Source organism: Chenopodium album, chromosome 6 (genome assembly GCF_948465745.1).
Source record: "Chenopodium album chromosome 6, dcCheAlbu1.1, whole genome shotgun sequence".
NCBI classification, from domain to species: Eukaryota; Viridiplantae; Streptophyta; class Magnoliopsida; order Caryophyllales; family Amaranthaceae; genus Chenopodium; species Chenopodium album.
Window position 1 is genome coordinate 71107759 of NC_137839.1, and position 17391 is coordinate 71125149.

The window sequence follows — 17391 nt, forward strand, 5'->3', positions numbered from 1 at the left end:
GTCTTGAAGTTTGATCCTCCTTAAACAATAGAAACATGAGAGATGATCAATATTTATTAAAAGTTAGAAAGATATGTAGGAGTTTCATTTAATTAACAACAGAGTAGCTAAATAGGAGTTTTATTTAGTTTACTTTAGATTTGTGTTTAAAATTGAGGTCTCCTATTTCTTTCTTGTTTAATACAACAGGATGTGACAAAACTCCTATTACATACTTGGACACATTAAGAGGTTCAAATTATATTTTTTTTTTACTCATAATTTTTCTACATACAGTTGAATTAATCAAAAGGTGGTGTTATTTATGGAAGATCACTCAAAGGTCGTGTTATTTCCGGCAAATTTTCCAAAATTATAACCTTTCAAAGCCGATTCTAGTGAATTATGTTGGGTCACATATATAGTTAAGGAATGTCTTAACTCATTGCTTGCAAAGGCTTTAACATAATTAAATGGTTTGTTCAAAATTAAAAGTATTAAACATCAATTAATGGACGACCAATAATATTACAACTCTAAATCATATGTGCCAAATGCCAATACAATTATTTGTTGACAAGGCCTACTCCACCAACCGTACCCATTCTGCCTATATTACACCACACAAGTGAAGTAACACAATCAACTAATTAACAAAAACCATCAAACCAATGGAAGTCATTATCCAAGAAACTTCAACAATTCACCCTTCCAACCCTCCCTTCGACCACCCACACACCCTCCCCCTCTCCTACCTCGACACCGACCTCAACCTCAATGTCACCTTTCGCTACTTCCGTGTCTACGCCAACCAATCTCAACACCAACCCGACCCATTTAATGTTATCACTGCCGCCATAGGGACCGCCCTCGGTCCCTATTACCCTCTCACCGGTACCCTCCAAGGTACAGTTGGTGGCCGGTTTGAGTTGTATTGCACCCCAGGAAAGGGTCTCCCCATAATAAGGGCCTCCATGGACTGCTCCCTGGAGTCCCTTAACTACTTAGATGACCCGGATGACACTCTCGCCGAGTCCCTAGCCCCGAACCCGGGTACTACAGAAGCAATGGAACATCCCATGATATTACAACTAACTTTGTTTAAGTGTGGTGGGTATGTTCTTGGGTCAGCTGTTCATAACATGTTATGTGATGGGTTAGGTGCATCAGAGTTTTTTAATGGGGTGGCTGAGTTGGCTCGAGGAGCGACTCGGCTGTCGGTTGAACCGGTTTGGGATCGAGCTGCTTTGCTTGGTCCAAGAGAACCTCCCCGAGTAGAGTTTCCGTTCGATGAGTTATTGAGTTTGGATAAGGAGTTTTCGCCTTATTTGCAAAATGTTGGACCGACTGTTAGGGTTTGTGTCTCAGTGTTAGAGAAATGTTTGGACCGGTTTAAGAAGTATTTGTTTGAACGGTCCGGTTCGCGGTTTACCACATTTGAAGCCTTGGGTGCTTTCATATGGCGAGCAAGGTTTGTATTGGCATACGTAGTACATTTTTCTTTGTTTCATTATCTACTTTATTAAAATGAAATTAGATTAGCATAGGATATATGATTGTGAAACATATACTACGTATAAAGCTTAAATATATATTACTTGTACTTCGTAGAATTTATAAGTTTTCTCTTTCCATATTTTTATCACAAAAAGTCAAATTAGTTTTTATATAAAGAAGAATGAAGTAAGGCAACATTTGCTTTCAAAAAACAAAAACAAAGAAAAAAAAAAAACAAAAAAAAAAAAAAGTAAGGCAACATTTTGGAAAAAAAAATCATGGTCATAGTCTAAAAATTCTTTCCATTATATTTAGAGAATGCAACTATTCACAAAATTTGAGGAATCTTCTAATTTATTTCCAAAACATAAGATAAAATATTTATGCATGTAAGTTCTTATTTAATTGTTTGTGCATTTTAAATTTAAATATATCAGTTTTAAAATTTACTCCGTATTAGAGAGTAATTGGCCACGTACAAAAATTTGTGAATGATCAAAGAAGATCGACAAACTTGTGGATAGTCGATTTTATAAAGACGAGGCGGAGTAAAAATTAAAAAGATGCTCTTCAAATCCTTAAAACTTGCGTTGACTAGTATACTTGAGTTTTAGCCGCACATTGTTACACTATTGTCATTATCTTCTAAAAATTCTAGGCTAGATATTTATCTATCAATAATTCAACAACTAATTATTCCCTTTTTTTTTTTTAATGAAGGAACTAATTATTCCACTTTGTATGACAAAACAGGGTGAAAGCATCAAATATACCAAATGATACAAAAGTCAAGTTTGCATACTTAATGAGCATAAGAAAGCTACTAAGTCCACCCCTACCTAGGGGATATTGGGGCAATGGATGCATGCAAATGTACGTTCAACTCACTGCCGGAGAAGTAACCCATCAACCCATTTGGGAGACTGCAACCTTGATTAAAAATAGCAAGTACAACGCTAACGACGAATACGTAAGATCGTACATCGATTTTCAGAAGGAGAGCTACGAGAAGGGGATAACGGCGGGGAAGGAGGTGAGTGGGTTTACTGATTGGAGGCACATTGGCCATTCAACGGTTGATTTCAGATCGGGTGGTCCGGTTACCGTGTACCCTCTTTCCAAGCATTTTTTAGGGAGTATTGAGCCATGTTATTATTTACCTTATTCTACTAATGATAAAGGGAAGAAAGATGGTGATGGGTTTAAGGTTTTGGTGTGCTTGAGAGAGTTTGCTAAGGATGAGTTTATGGTTGAAATGGATAAGTTTAGTAGATTGGAGTTTGAGTTTTGTTAATTAATTGCTAAGCTATTGTATTTGAATTTGGCCTTATTAATAATACAGTATAGATTTCGATTTGTCTAGTTTTATATCCTTAATACTACCTCCGTTAAATATTATGTGCGACGTTGTAACAAATATATTTGACATTTGATTACTAATATTGGCTATCTATTCATATTTGTATGCATATATTTGACATTCCGTCCTAAATGAATTTATTGTTAAATAAAATACATTCATGCATGGTTTTGCGTATTTGTACAAGTCATTAAGGCTTTTTTCTCCTCTACATCTTTTTTTCACTTACTTCAATTCTAATATGTTTGAATATGCATGCTAGATATGATATATGGACTTTGAAATTTAAATAAAACACGACTAATTAACAAGTAATATTTGATAGGTTAATTGGATGTGTTATGATTCCAGTTTGAGGTGGGTCCATGAAATTGAGTGAGTAGAAATAATAATAAAAAAAAAAATAAAGGTTATTTTCACATGAATTTTTAGAGGCTGAATGTTTTTTTGAAGGATTGAAGCCTGTGATGGTGTATAGACCAGCCGCACACTCAAATATGCAAGAACGCACACATAACTAACAATGAATAACACACACACAATGACACAATGACACACACAATGACACAAGTACTACGCACTTTTATTAAACATCTGACTATAGGCCTATAACTTATTCACTTAGGCATAACTACCACCCAAGCGCCCACTACTTATTGTAACTGCCCACTACTTCACTATACCTCCCTTGATTGTGTATCTAGGTCCTATTTTTTTAAGCTTCCGAACAAAGCATAGTAGAGCAAAAATCAGTAGAGTAGAGCAAAAATCAGTATAGCAGAGTACATTTCACAATTATTATTGTTGCTGCTGCAACTGCTACTGTTGGTGTTGTTGTTGTTGTTGTTGTTGTTGTTGTTGCTGTTGCTGTTGTTGCTACAAATTTTTTACGACCATCATTAAAACGATCGTAAAATTGGAAATTTGTGACCGTTTTATAGGCGGTCGTAATTTTGCTACCGTTTTAAAGACGGCCGCAAGTTTACGATCGTTTTTAATCTATTAGACTGTCGCAATGGTATTTGAATAATTTATTTTTAAAAAAATGTCAAAAATAAAATAAATTAAATTAAAATAATTGTGACCGCCAAAAACGGTCGCAGCTTGCGACCGTTTGTTAAACAGTCGCTATTTGCGAGAATTGCGACCGCCTTAGCAGTCGTAATTGTATATTTTCTTAATTTTTAAAATAGAGTATAAAAGGGTTCCAAACCTAGGTTTTTTTTTTACACAGCCGCTCTTCCTCTTTTCTCTCCCTCTCTCTCTCTTCTCATGCCCCTCTTCCTCCATTTTCCTTATCTCCTCTCTATCCTTCTCTTCCTTCTGATGTCCCTCATTTCTCTGCTTCATTCTCCTCTTTCACTCTCATCTCCTAATTCTCTGAATTTCATTACCGAAAATGAAACAAAACAAAGCCGGAAACTCGTTGCTCATTCTAGCTTCAGCTCAAATCGGAAGCTTTGCTTGTGGTGTTGATGTCGGTGCTTTCTCTCTCCTCCACGCTACTCGTCACCACACACACTCGCGCCACCATCACGACCACACACTCGAGCCACCGTAACGACCTCCACCGTCACAAGAACGAGCCTAAGAGAAGTCAAGGTTTTCTAGATCTGATGTTTAATTTAGGTTATATTATTGATCTATATTTATTGTTTTTAATTTCTGATTATGTGTAATCGTTTTATTGTAATTTTAGTTTATAAATTTTGAAAGATCTATATTATTGTTTTATTTCTGATTTGTGGCTTTTCTGAATTTTGTATGATTATTGTTTTATTGTAATTTTAGTTTATAATTTTTGAAATATCTATATTATTGTTTTATTTCATATTTGTGGGTAATTTTCTGTATTTTGTGTAATTATTGTATAATTGTTTTATTTCTGATTTTGTGGGTAATTTTCTGAATTTTTTATTATTTTGTGGGCGGTGGTGATGGGTTGAGGTGGTTTCGGGTGAACAGCGGTGGATTGGGGTGGTTTCAGGTGAGCGACGGTGGGTTTACGTGGTTAGGGTGGGCAGTGGTGGTGAGTATAGTAAAGGTGGTTTGGGTTGGCAGTGGTGGTGAGTAAAGGTGGTTTCGGTGGTTGGTGAGGCTGGATGTGAAGTACGGGGGTAGTGGGATTTTTTTTTTGTTTTTTTTTGTAAAAAAAAAATTTAGCTACGGCTTAAGACGGTTGCTAATTCCAATTTTGCGACCGCTTAATTAACCGGTCGCAATTATTATTTTTTGCGATCATTTTACTGATGGTCGTTGAAAATAATAATAACGGTCGCAAAAATTTGCGACAGTCAAACGGTCGTAATAATGATCTTTTGCGACCATTTGAATTACGACCACCACCATATGACCGTTGACGGTCGCAATTATTTTCAGCGATCGTCAGAGGCGGTCGTAATTTGGCCGAATTTTAGTAGTGGCAACTGCCTCCTTATATAATTCCCCAAGTGAAGAGAAAGAGAAAGGGAGGAAGCCATATCCAATTGCCCGACAACTAGATTCGTACTTAATTCGCTTCCAATGAGCCGCATCAACCACAACCCGTCTAGGAACTGTAGGGAATATTTTCAAGCCTTTAAAATCCCACTAGCTTGAACCCCACTGTGATCATACACTAAAGTACGGTGGCGTCCAAAAGGGAAGAAGATAGAGCAAAAGAGTCGCCAGCAAGTTTTTAAGGAACTTGTAAACCGTTCACGAGGTGAAGGTTACACCCCTTAACGATCCAAGAGATCGTCAACTCCATAAGGTCATGAACCAAAATAGGGTTCGGGGATGAAGGTACAAATCCAACCTAAAAGAGATTGAACCTGCCCTAATAATAGGCCTCTACTTTATTCTGCTCGTATTCATGTGCGCTTTCTGACTAACATACAATCAATAGGATTAACCCTAAACCTGTTTAATCTATGTTGGTTGAATTTAATGCACAAATAAATCTATTATTGGCGATCACTTGAATTATAATCATATTAACCCTAAACAAGATTATTAATTATCTTATTAAGCGTGATTGCAAATACCAATTCCCTTTAACATACAATAAAGGTGATCAAGCAATAACAAAATAAATCATCAAGCAACATAATAAATAAATAACATCATGAATAATAATTATAATAATCATAATCATAATCATGTTAATATTAAAGCATAATAAAAATAGCAAGATCCTAGGCATGATACTAACAAGATTAATAACAAACCCTAGCATGTCACTAAGCAATAAAAATCAAATCTTTAACCCTAACATGATACTAACATGAATTAACATTAGGAAGAACATAGGAAGCATCGTACTTTTAATCATACTTGATATTAAATTTACCCTAGACATGATACTAGGAATCAAAATAACAATATAAGCATGATATCTACATCATAAAATCAATTAAACCATTAAAGTACTTACTTGGATGCCTCGTACCTTTTTCTAATAACAAAATACACACGTTAGTAACTTCAAGGAAAAATAATAATCAAAACAATTAAATTAAATAATTGAAAGAGAGATTTGGGACCAAACCCTCAGAAATTAAAACCTTTCACGTCTAGGGCGAAGGCAATTTCGAATACGGCTAGGTGTTTCAAGATCTAATGAATGCGGAATTTTGTATGAAAACCAAAGTTTAGAAAAGAAAGAATGCCAAAAGATTAAGAATTGAGAATTGATGAAAGAAAGATGATGAATAAAGAGAATTGGAGAATGTTGATGATTATTGATTGTAGATTGTAGAAAATTGATAATCGGTGATTGGAGATAATTGGTGATGGTTGATTGTAGATCCATCACAACGGAGTTTTTGGTACGCTATTTATAAAGAAAATCGGCCAAAAAAGATAATTTATCAAAAAAGAGTCTGAAGATCACATAAACAACTTGGCGCCAGCCCTGGCTCATTGGCGCCAGGACCAGTGGCTAGCGCCAGGCGCCAATGGCTGGCGTCTGGCGCCAATCCTGGTTCCAGGCGCCAAGGCCTGGGGTTGGACGCCAAACCGGCTTTTAACACGTTTTCGAAACTATGATAATTTTACCGTACTGGAAGATAAAATAATATAATTTCAGTCGAAAATGCTATTTGATCTAATTAAAACTCTAAAGAATCCTAATTGAATTAAGAATGATAAGACCTTCTAGAATGTTCTAGAAGACCAAAACCATTCCTAATTACATTAGGAATGATAAATCATATTAGGCCCTCCCCTAGATCATTGGGCCGTACTTAAAACTCAAACCGGGCCCAGTTTAGTAAATTGGCCATAACTTCCTCAATATTCATCGGAATTGGGCTTATAATATATCGTTGGAAAGGTCTTTGCAAGCCCTATCCAACTACACCACTATTGGACCCTTATCATGGACCAACCAAACTGGATTGGCTGTTTTCTTAAAATAAAGTTAAAAAACAGAGAGAAGAGAAAGGAAAAGAAATAAAACTTTCCGCAACACTAGACCTTTCCACACTTTCGTTTCATTCGATCATGATTCGACGTGAAAGGTACTCATCACTGGGTTTGGTTTTGGGGAGACACAAATGGGTGTCTACAGGAACAAAGTCAGAGATTGTGTCAAAGGAGAAGACCCTATCAAGTTAACATAGACATCACGACCACAATCCCAGGAATAAAGCAACACATTTGTAGGTCTGAGGGCCACGTCATTGCCTCTAGAAAACCCAATGCTAACCTCGTTTTTAGCTGAAATCTCATATCGATAAAAAACATCAACAAGAGTATCCCGAACAACATTATAGCGATGTTTAATATCCACCATACTAGCATACGACACCACATGATCACCGAAAATATCCCCAGTAAAAACCCTTGAACAAGCAAAGCACGTAGAGAACAATGGAACACCCAACCGGTACACTACTAGAAATAGGCAAAATAGCGACGAATCTCTTCCGACGGACTGGTTTTTCCGTCGCAAAGTTCAAAAATTACGACGGATTTTTTCCCTCGCAAGTTTCCGACGGATTTCAATGTTTTCGACGAATTTTCCGTAGTAATACTTGCGACGGAAAATTTATCCGTCGTAATTTTCTTTTTATGACGGAATATTTCGTCGAAAATATGTTTGCGACGGAATATTCCGTCGGAAAAAGGAATTACGACGGAAATAATTCCGTCGAAAATTATAAGCCTTTTTTTAAAAAATACCCAAATTGACTTAACCTAAAAAATCGAAAATTCCAATTGAAGGGGAAACGGGAAGCTACGAACAGAAGAAAGAGAAGGAGATAGAAAGAGAGAGGGAAAGAGAAAAGGGGCCACACACCGCCGTCGGCCGTCCCGCTTCCGGCGCCGTTAACTAGAAATAGAGGACGAAAAGGAGAAAGAGAAAGAGGACGAGAAGGAGTAAGAGAAAGACAACGTTGGTCGAAGTGCCGGCTTGTTTTCCGTCGAGCCTCCGTTGAAGCTGCTGGTTGTTTCCGGCGCCGCGTCTAGGTAAGTTGTTTTTGTTTTTTGTTTTCTTTTTTTTATTCGTTTTTTTTAAACACATTCAAATCTGACTTGACCACCACAACCGCAGCCTCCGGCCTACTCCCTTCCCTCGCCGTGGCTAAAGCAGTTGGTAAGTTTTCCTTTCCCCAATTTTTTTTTAATAATAAACCCTTATTTATTTAATTTAATTATTTTTTTAAAATATTTTGTATGTAGGATTTGTACAATTAGATGGTTTAATTGTCAAAAAGAAGTGCAGATCTAAAGGTTAGTCACATTACAAACCCTAATATAACTTAGTTTGGTTTGGTTTTGTTTAACATAACTTAGTTTCGTTAAGTTTATTCTAATATAATGTGTTTTAGTTTAGTTTAGTTACTTTTTTTTTTGTAAGTATGTTAGTTTAGTTAAGTTTAGTTTACTTTTTTGTAAGTATGTTAGTTTAGTTTAGTTTATTTTAATATAATGTGGTTTAATTTAGTTTAGTTTTACTAAAGTATATTAGATTAGTTTAATATTATGAAACTTTAGTTTGGTTTATTTTAATATAATGTGGTTTAATTTAGTTTAGTTTTACTAAAGTATATTAGATTAGTTTAATATTATGAAACTTTAGGTACGTTTTGTTTGTTTTGTTTAATATGATGTATGTTAGATTACTTTAGTTCATTATAATCTAGTTTAGTTTTGTTTAGTTTAATATAATGTTTCTTACTTAAGTTTAATTTTTTATAATGCATGTTACTATATTTAATATTATGATATGTTAGTTTAGTTTGGTTTTGTTTGGTTTGATTTGTTTATATTAATGTTATGGTTTTATGATATGTTTGTTTATGTTAAGTTTAATTATGATATATTTGTATAATTTTTTGTATGTTAGTGTAGGGAATAATTTCAAGCCTTTAAAATCCCACTAGCCTGAACCCCACTGTGATCATACACTAAAGTACGGTGGCGTCCAAAAGGGAAGAAGATAGAGCAAAAGAGTCGCCAACAAGTTTTTTAAGGAACTTGTAAACCATCACGAGGTGAAGGTTACACCCCTTAACGATCCAAGAGATCGTCAACTCCATAAGGTCATGAACCAAATAAGGGTTCGGGGATGAAGGTACAAATCCAACCTAAAAGAGATTGAACCTGCCCTAATAATAGGCCTCTACTTTATTCTGATCGTATTCATGTGTGCTTTTTAATTAACATGCAATCAATATGATTAACCCTACACCTGTTTAATCTATGTTGGTTGAATTTAATGCATAAATAAATCTATTATTGGCGATCACTTGAATTATAATCAGAATTAACCTAACAAGATTATTAATTATCTTATTAAGCGTGATTACAAGTACCAAATTCCCTTTAGACATGCAATAAAGGTGTGATCAAGCAATAAATAAAAATAATCAAGCAACATAATAAATAATCAACATCATGAATAATAAAAATAATAATAATATTCATAATCATCAATTATAACGATTATAAGCATAATCATGTTCATGTTAATATTAAAGCATAATGAAAATAGCAAGATCCTAGGCATGATACTAACAAGATTAATAACAAACCCTAGCATGTCACTAAGCAATAAAAATCAAATCTTTAACCCTAACATGATACTAACAATCATAAATATTAAGAAGAACATAGGAAGCATCGTAACAATCATATTTAATATTAAAAATACCCTAGACATGATACTAGGAACCATAACAACAATATAAACATGATATCTACATCGTAAAATCAATAAATCAATTAAAGTACTTACTTTGATGCCTCGTACCTCTTTCTAATAACAAAATACACACGTTAGTAACTTCAAGGAAAATAATAATCAAACAATTAAATTAAATAATTGAAAGAGAGATTTGGGACCAAACCCTCAGAAATTAAAACCTTTCACGTCTAGGGCGAAGGCAACTTCGAATATGGCTAGGTGTTTCTAGATCTAATGAATGCGGAATTTTGTATGAAAAAGTAAGAAAGAAAGAATTGAAAGAAAGAATGCTAAAGAATTAATGTTTGTTGATGAAAGCTTGAGAATAAAGAGAATTAGTGAATGAAAGACGATGAATGATGATTGTAGATGAATGAAAACGGAGTTTTTAATACGATATTTATAGAGAAAATCAGCCAAAAAAGATAATTTAACAAAACAGAGTCTGACGCACAGAAAACAAGGTTGGCGCCAACCTTGGCTAACTGGCGCCAGCCACCAATGGCTAGCGCCTGGCGCCAAGCCTAGTTCCAGGCGCCAAGGCCTGGGGTTGGACGCCAAACTGGATTTCAACGCGTTTTCGAAAATCTGATAAATTTCCCGTACTGGAAGATAAAATAATATAATTTCTTCGAAAATGCTATTTGATTTTGATTAAAACTCTGAAAAGTCAACAAAGTCAACTTATCAATGCTAATTGAATTAGGAATGAAAAGAACCTTCTAGAAGATTCTAGGAGACCAAAACCATTCCTAATTGCATTAGGAATGATAAATCATATTAGGCCCTCCCCTAGATCATTGGGCCGCACATAAAGCTCAAACCGGGCCCAGTTTAGTAAATTGGCCATAATTTCCTCAATATTCATCGAAATTGGGCTTATAATATGTCGTTGGAAAGGTCTTTGCAAGCCCCATCCAACTACACTACTATTGGACCTATATCATGGACCAACCAAACTGGATTGGCTGTTTTCTTAAAATAAAGTTTTCAAAAATAGAGAGAAGAGAAAAGAAATAAAACTATCCGCAACACTAGACCTTTCCACACTTTCGTTTCATTCGATTATGGTTCGACGTGAAAGGTACTCATCACTGGGTTTGGTTTTGGGGAGACACAAATGGGTGTCTACAGTTAGTTTAGTTTTAATATCTTTAAATAATCATTTGCATAATCATATGCCTAGATACCCGTTCAAGGCATACACATTAGGAGTATGTCTTGAATAGTCCCTGGTTGGGACTGTCCTTGTACGTTTAATCTCACTTAGGTGGTGAATGTATTCCTTTTTTTTAATTCTAAGGAAGATCCTTGCTTGTCATTTCTCTACAATGTTCTCTAGGTACATATATAGGTGTTACTAATCGCCTATATCGTATACTTGGAGAACTGTAGGGAAATGCTGCCAGATTTTCCATAGAATTGAAATCCTGGCATACATTCACTAGTGAGATTGAACGTACAAGGATGGGTTAGGTTGGAGTGATAAGGACCCTTGGAAATCATTTCTCTTCTCATTTTCATTTCCATAACACTTTGATCTGTTATGAATATATATTGTGCTTTGTGACTAATGTGATTAATGGCATATGTGTTAGTTGTGTAGAACTTGTAATCATGAAACGAAAAGAACGTAGCTGGATGTACGAAAGAAAGGTTGGGAATTCTATTAATCTTGAGTTCTTGAAGGGGGTAGATGAATTCCTTAAATATGTGGAAGATCATCCCGAGAGTAGCAACCCGAATGAAGTTAGGTGTCCATGTTTTAAATGCAAAAAAAAACGTCTTTGGGATCCGGATACGGTTAAACTTCATTTGTATTGCAGCGGTTTTTTACCTAATTACTGTGAGTGGATGTGTCATGGGGAAGGGTTTCCAGGAACTCGTAGAAGGCAGTCAAATGAATATCGTGAAATGGTTTTGAATGCCTTTGGTCAGTCTCAAGATCAAGGCCATTCTGAAGAGCCACCCGTTTCATTAGAGAAGGAGCCTAATGCACAAGCCAAGCCATTTTTTGATTTGTTAAGGGCTTCTGAACAACCGTTATACGAAGGGAGTTCATTTTCTGTGTTAGAGATGGCTTCTAGAATCACTAGTCTAAAGTGTGAGTATAATTTGCCGCACAGATGTGTTGATGGATTTGCTTCTTTGGTTAATGAAGCGATTCCTAACAACAACCACATGGCCGAGACATTCTATGAGGTCAAGAAAATTGTTAAGGGGTTAGAGCTGCCCCATGAAAAGATTCATGCATGCTCGAAAGGATGTATGTTGTTTTGGAAAGATGATGCTCAATTATCTACATGTAGGGTGTGTGGAAACGACCGATACAAGAAGACTTCTAAAGGTAGCTTAGTGCCTTTGAACGTTCTATTTTATTTCCCTATCACACCTAGGTTGCAAAGGCTTTTTGCAACTAAAAACATTTCTGAGGAAATGACATGGCATGCTAAAAATCCTCGAGTTCAAGGCACAATGGCACACCCTAGCGATAATGAAGCGTGGAAACACCTAGATAGTTGCTTTCCTGAGTTTGCCTCTGAACCTCGTAATGTTCGACTTGGCCTATGTACGGATGGATTTGCTCCACATGGTCAGCTTGGGGGACAATATTCTTGTTGGCCTGTCATTTTGACCCCTTATAACTTGCCTCCGTCAATGTGTATGAAAAGACAGTTCATGTTTCTTTCGTTACTCGTTCCTGGTCCTAAAAACCCTAAGGGCAACTTGGATGTTTACATGCAACCGCTCATACACGAGTTGAAACCGTTGTGGGAAGTTGGGGCAAATACTTACGATATTTCGAGAAAACAAAATTTCAATCTTCGAGCAGCCATCCTATGGACCGTTAGTGACTTCCCGGCTTATGGTATGTTATCTGGTTGGACCACAGCCGGTAAGAAGGCTTGTCCATATTGCATGGAGAAAAGCAAAGCATTTTGGCTCGAAAATGGTGGTAAGGTTTCTTGGTTTGATTGCCATCGTCAATTCCTTCCGACAAATCATCCTTTTCGAAATAGTAAAAATGCATTTTGTAAAAACAAGGTCGAAACAGGTTCACCACCTCACATCATGTCAGGAGAGGAACTTTGGGAATGTGTGAAAAACCTCCCGAAAGCAACAGATGGCCCCCGAGGCACTGAAACGTCTCAAGAATGCAAAAAAAGGGTGGTTCAAGCAAAGCACTCTAAGGGACCTTCCATATTGGAAACATCTGCTTGTTCGTCACAACTTAGATGTCATGCACGTTGAAAAAAACTTTTTTGATCAGTTGATTCACACTATAATGGACGTGAAAAAGCTATCTTGTGACATGCCATCAGCTCGGAATGACATTGCTAAATACTGTAAACGGCCCCAGCTACATCTTCAAGAGGATGATAGAGGAAAAGAATTCATGCCAAAGGCTCCATTTGCTCTTGACAAGGCTCAGAGAAAGGTTTTGTGTGAGTGGGTCAAACAGTTGCGGTTTCCTGATGGTTACGCTTCCAATTTGAGCCGATGCGTTGATTTGCAATCAGGTGAGTTACATGGAATGAAAAGCCATGATTGTCACGTGTTCATGGAGAGGTTGTTGCCCACTTCTTTGAGAGAATTGCTCCCTACCCGTATATGGAATGCAATTACAGAGATAAGCCAATTCTTTCGCGATTTATGTTGCTACACAATTACAGTTAGCGACATGGAGCGATTGGAAAAAAAATAGCTGAGATCCTGTGCAAGCTTGAGAAGGTTTTCCCCCCATCTTTCTTCAACTCCATGGAGCATTTACCAATTCATTTGCCATATGAGGGCAAGTTATGTGGACCTGTTCAATATCGGTGGATGTATCCTTTCGAAAGGTAAATCAAAGGCCTTTTCTTAACTCTTACTTTCATCTCTTTCATTGCTTTTCGTTACTTATACTTCTACGGCTATATAAAAATAATTACAGGTTCCTCAATCACCTGAAACGAAAAATTGGTAATAAGGCTCGTGTTGAAGGTTCCATATGCAACGCTTATCTCACTGAAGAGATATCAAACTTCTGCTCCAATTACTTTCAGCCCTCAGTTGACACAAAAACACGAGATCTAGGTCCAAATGTGAATGCTGATGTGGAATCCCCGGCTGACAACGATGAAATCCCAGAGCTGTTCACGGTGGATAAGGGTCGTATGTCAAATTTGGGTAAAACTCGGTATTTAGATGACAAGGAACTCGAACGTGCTCATTTGTTCGTTTTAAGAAATACCGGCATTCTTGGTGAATACGAAAGGTATATATGTTTAGGATAAACTTTTGAAAATCCACTAAATTTAATATAATTGCTGCAATGATTAACCATGTGTCATTAATCTATTAGGCAGTTTGAGGACCACATTCTTAGTACTCGAACTTATTTGCGTCGAGAAGATGTCATGGAGAAATGCGAAAGTGAATTCCCTGATTGGTTTCATCACAAGGTGATAATACTTTTCGAACATTGCATATCGATTAACTTGTGATAATACAATATATTTCATTTTAATTAGTGTGACATTTGTATTCGTAACTGTTATAGGTGAGAGAACAGAAACCAAGTTCCGATGTGTTGCGAGCATTGTCTATGAGGCCTTTCAAGCGTGTTCGAACTTGGAACCAGATATTTTTCGGTGGCTTTAATTTCCACACACAGTCCTATGGCAAACACAAATCTACGATGAATTATGGGGTGTGTGTCTCAAGTGAGGACGGTGGAGAGTACTTTGGCATTTTAAACGACATAATTGAACTTGTCTACACCGGTCCCGAAAAAGAGTACAAGACTATTTTGTTTAGTTGTAGTTGGATGGATTGTGGTAAAGGAATGAACATTCATGAACAATACAAGCTTGTAAAAGTAAATCACACTAAGAAGTATCCCAAGTATGATCCATTTGTTTTATCTTACCAAGTGTCTCAAGTGTATTATGCATCTTACCCTAGCCTTAAACGTGATCGGGTTCAATGGTGGGCTGTATTTAGATTTCAAGCAAGGTCGGTGATTGATGCTCCGATCCGGTGGATTTAGAGTTTTTGCAGGGTCCTTCACCACAAGTACATGCAACGCTTTGTCCACCAACTGACATTCCAGACTATGAACTTGATAGTGATGATGATGATGACGATGGCTTTATTATCTCAAGCGATGAAGAAGAAGAAGAAAGCATTGGCTCCAGTGATAGTGACGAAGAAGAGGACATCGATGTATTTTTAGATGACACTAGTGATAGTAATAATGATAGTGATAATTATAGTGGTAGTAGTGATAAGAGTACTGAAGAGGAGAATATGTAGTTACTCCTTTAACTATTGTCTTCGAATGTTTAGTTTTTAATGACTACTCGGACTTGTAATATTGCATTACATTTTTGGTCTCATTTTATTTTTTTAATGTCTTATGGATCTAATTTATGAATTTACAATGTGCGATCATGGTACTAACAACTTTTTCAGGTGGTCATCATGGGAGGAGGAAATAAAGGAGAAACGTCCAAGAGGAGAAAGACTAAGGGGAAATCTCAGGTTGTACGTGTTGACGAGGATGAGTCAATGGAGGAAGAGGAGGCACATGATTTGGGGGCCTCTCAAGAAATCGTCAATCGGAGACAGATTCCTAGGCATGTACAAGGGCAACAGGAGCAACAGGAACAGGAGATACAGGACCCGCAACCTAATGACTTGTTGGAGTTGGACCCTTCCACACTTTGGTGCGTATGTATTTGTAATGAAATATCCTTAAATTGATATTTACTTTGATAAAGTGAATTTGTATTACTTTTACCATGTTTTGTTCACTTTTTGTTGATTATCTACTTACATGAATTTGTTCCTTTATTATAGGTTTGATGATAGGCCGGTGAAGAATGTGCTCTTCGACTCGCTAACCGGCTACTATGTTGAGCCTTGGAGGAATTATGGAGAGGTTCATGAAGATTCGAGATAGCACTTTTGGAACTTGTTCAGCGTATGATAACTTTAACCTAACATAATACATGTTTTATAAAGTATATCGATGGCGTTGAATTTTGTAATAAAGACATTTTCTTGATTTGCAGAAAAAATTCAAGTGGGCACCTGAGTTAAACAACCAAGTGAAGGACACTTTCGAAGAAAACTTTGCAAATCGCCTACGTGACACGTTCTACAACATCACACACAGGATGAATGGAGGCAGACCAAGATGGCTTAATCAGGATGTCCACGGACGCATGATGCGAATTGTTGTCACCGATCCAGATTATAAGAAGCGATCGGAACAAAACAAGAAGAACCGAAGAGGCGGATCCATGGAACATGTCGTTGAACCGACCCACTTTCAAGGTTCAATGTCATCTGTACAACATGCTAAAAGGATGGTAAGGTTCCTACAATATGTCCAGTAACAATTAAGTCATTTGTCTATTATTGAATTTTGGTGGGCTAACATGTTTTCATTGATTTTCTGCATGTATATATAAAGGCTGCAAAAAACCAAGGCCAATTACCAAATGCCCATGATCTTTTCTTGAAGACACACTTCAAGGAAGTGCCTGGAAAAGGCCAAGTGGCTGCCAACAACAAAGCAAAAAGGATTGTGGTAAACACTTATTATATGAGTTGATATATGGCAAATTAGCAAAGTAGAACTCATTATATGCTTATTTGGATGATTTTGGATGAGTTAGGGTCGAAAATTGACATATGTGCTTTTTTTTCTTAATTTCTATCCTTAGTCACTTAAAAGTATGTGATATTGGAATGTTAGAAGAAAGAACGAGTCCATTTGCTTGAAAACTTAGAAAATAGGCATGATTTTAGCCATATAGGCCAAATTTGGATGATTTTGGATGAGTTAGGGTCGATATTTGACATATGTGCTTATTTCTCTTAATTTCTATCCTTAGGCACATAAAAGCAATTGATATTGGAATGTTAGAAGAAAGAACGAGTCCATTTGCTTGAAAACTTAGAAAATAGGCATGGTTTTAGCCATATAGCCCAAATTTGGATGATTTTGGATGAGTTAGGGTCGAAAATTAACATATGTGCTTATTTCTCTTAATTTCTATCCTTAGGCACTTAAAATCAATTGATATTGGAATGTTAGAAGAAAGAACGAGTCCATTTGCTTGAAAACATAGAAAATAGGCATGGTTTTAGCCATATAGCCCAAATTTGGATGATTTTGGATGGGTTAGGGTCGATATTTGACTTATGTGCTTATTTTTCTTTATTTCTATCCTTATGCACCTAAAAGTATGTGATATTGGAATGTTAGAAGAAAGAAACCTTACCTTATATTGTTGGTTGTTTTTTTAACAATATTTTTTATTATCTTCAATATTTTGTAGGAGACCTACCAGAAGAAGCTCGAAGAAACAAGGAGTCAGGAGATTCA

General features: G+C 36.4%; 1 protein-coding gene across 1 annotated transcript; it reads left to right on the forward strand.

The window, feature by feature from the left end:
* The first annotated feature begins 638 nt into the window (after nucleotides 1-638).
* LOC145635145 (tetrahydroanabasine acetyltransferase-like) lies at nucleotides 639-2844 on the forward strand. The gene is made up of 2 exons (XM_081686431.1): nucleotides 639-1450; nucleotides 2230-2844. Exons 1-2 carry the CDS (start codon nucleotides 651-653, stop codon nucleotides 2768-2770), a joined length of 1341 nt encoding a protein of 446 aa, XP_081542557.1. The 5' UTR covers nucleotides 639-650; the 3' UTR covers nucleotides 2771-2844.
* The last annotated feature ends 14547 nt before the right edge of the window (nucleotides 2845-17391 follow it).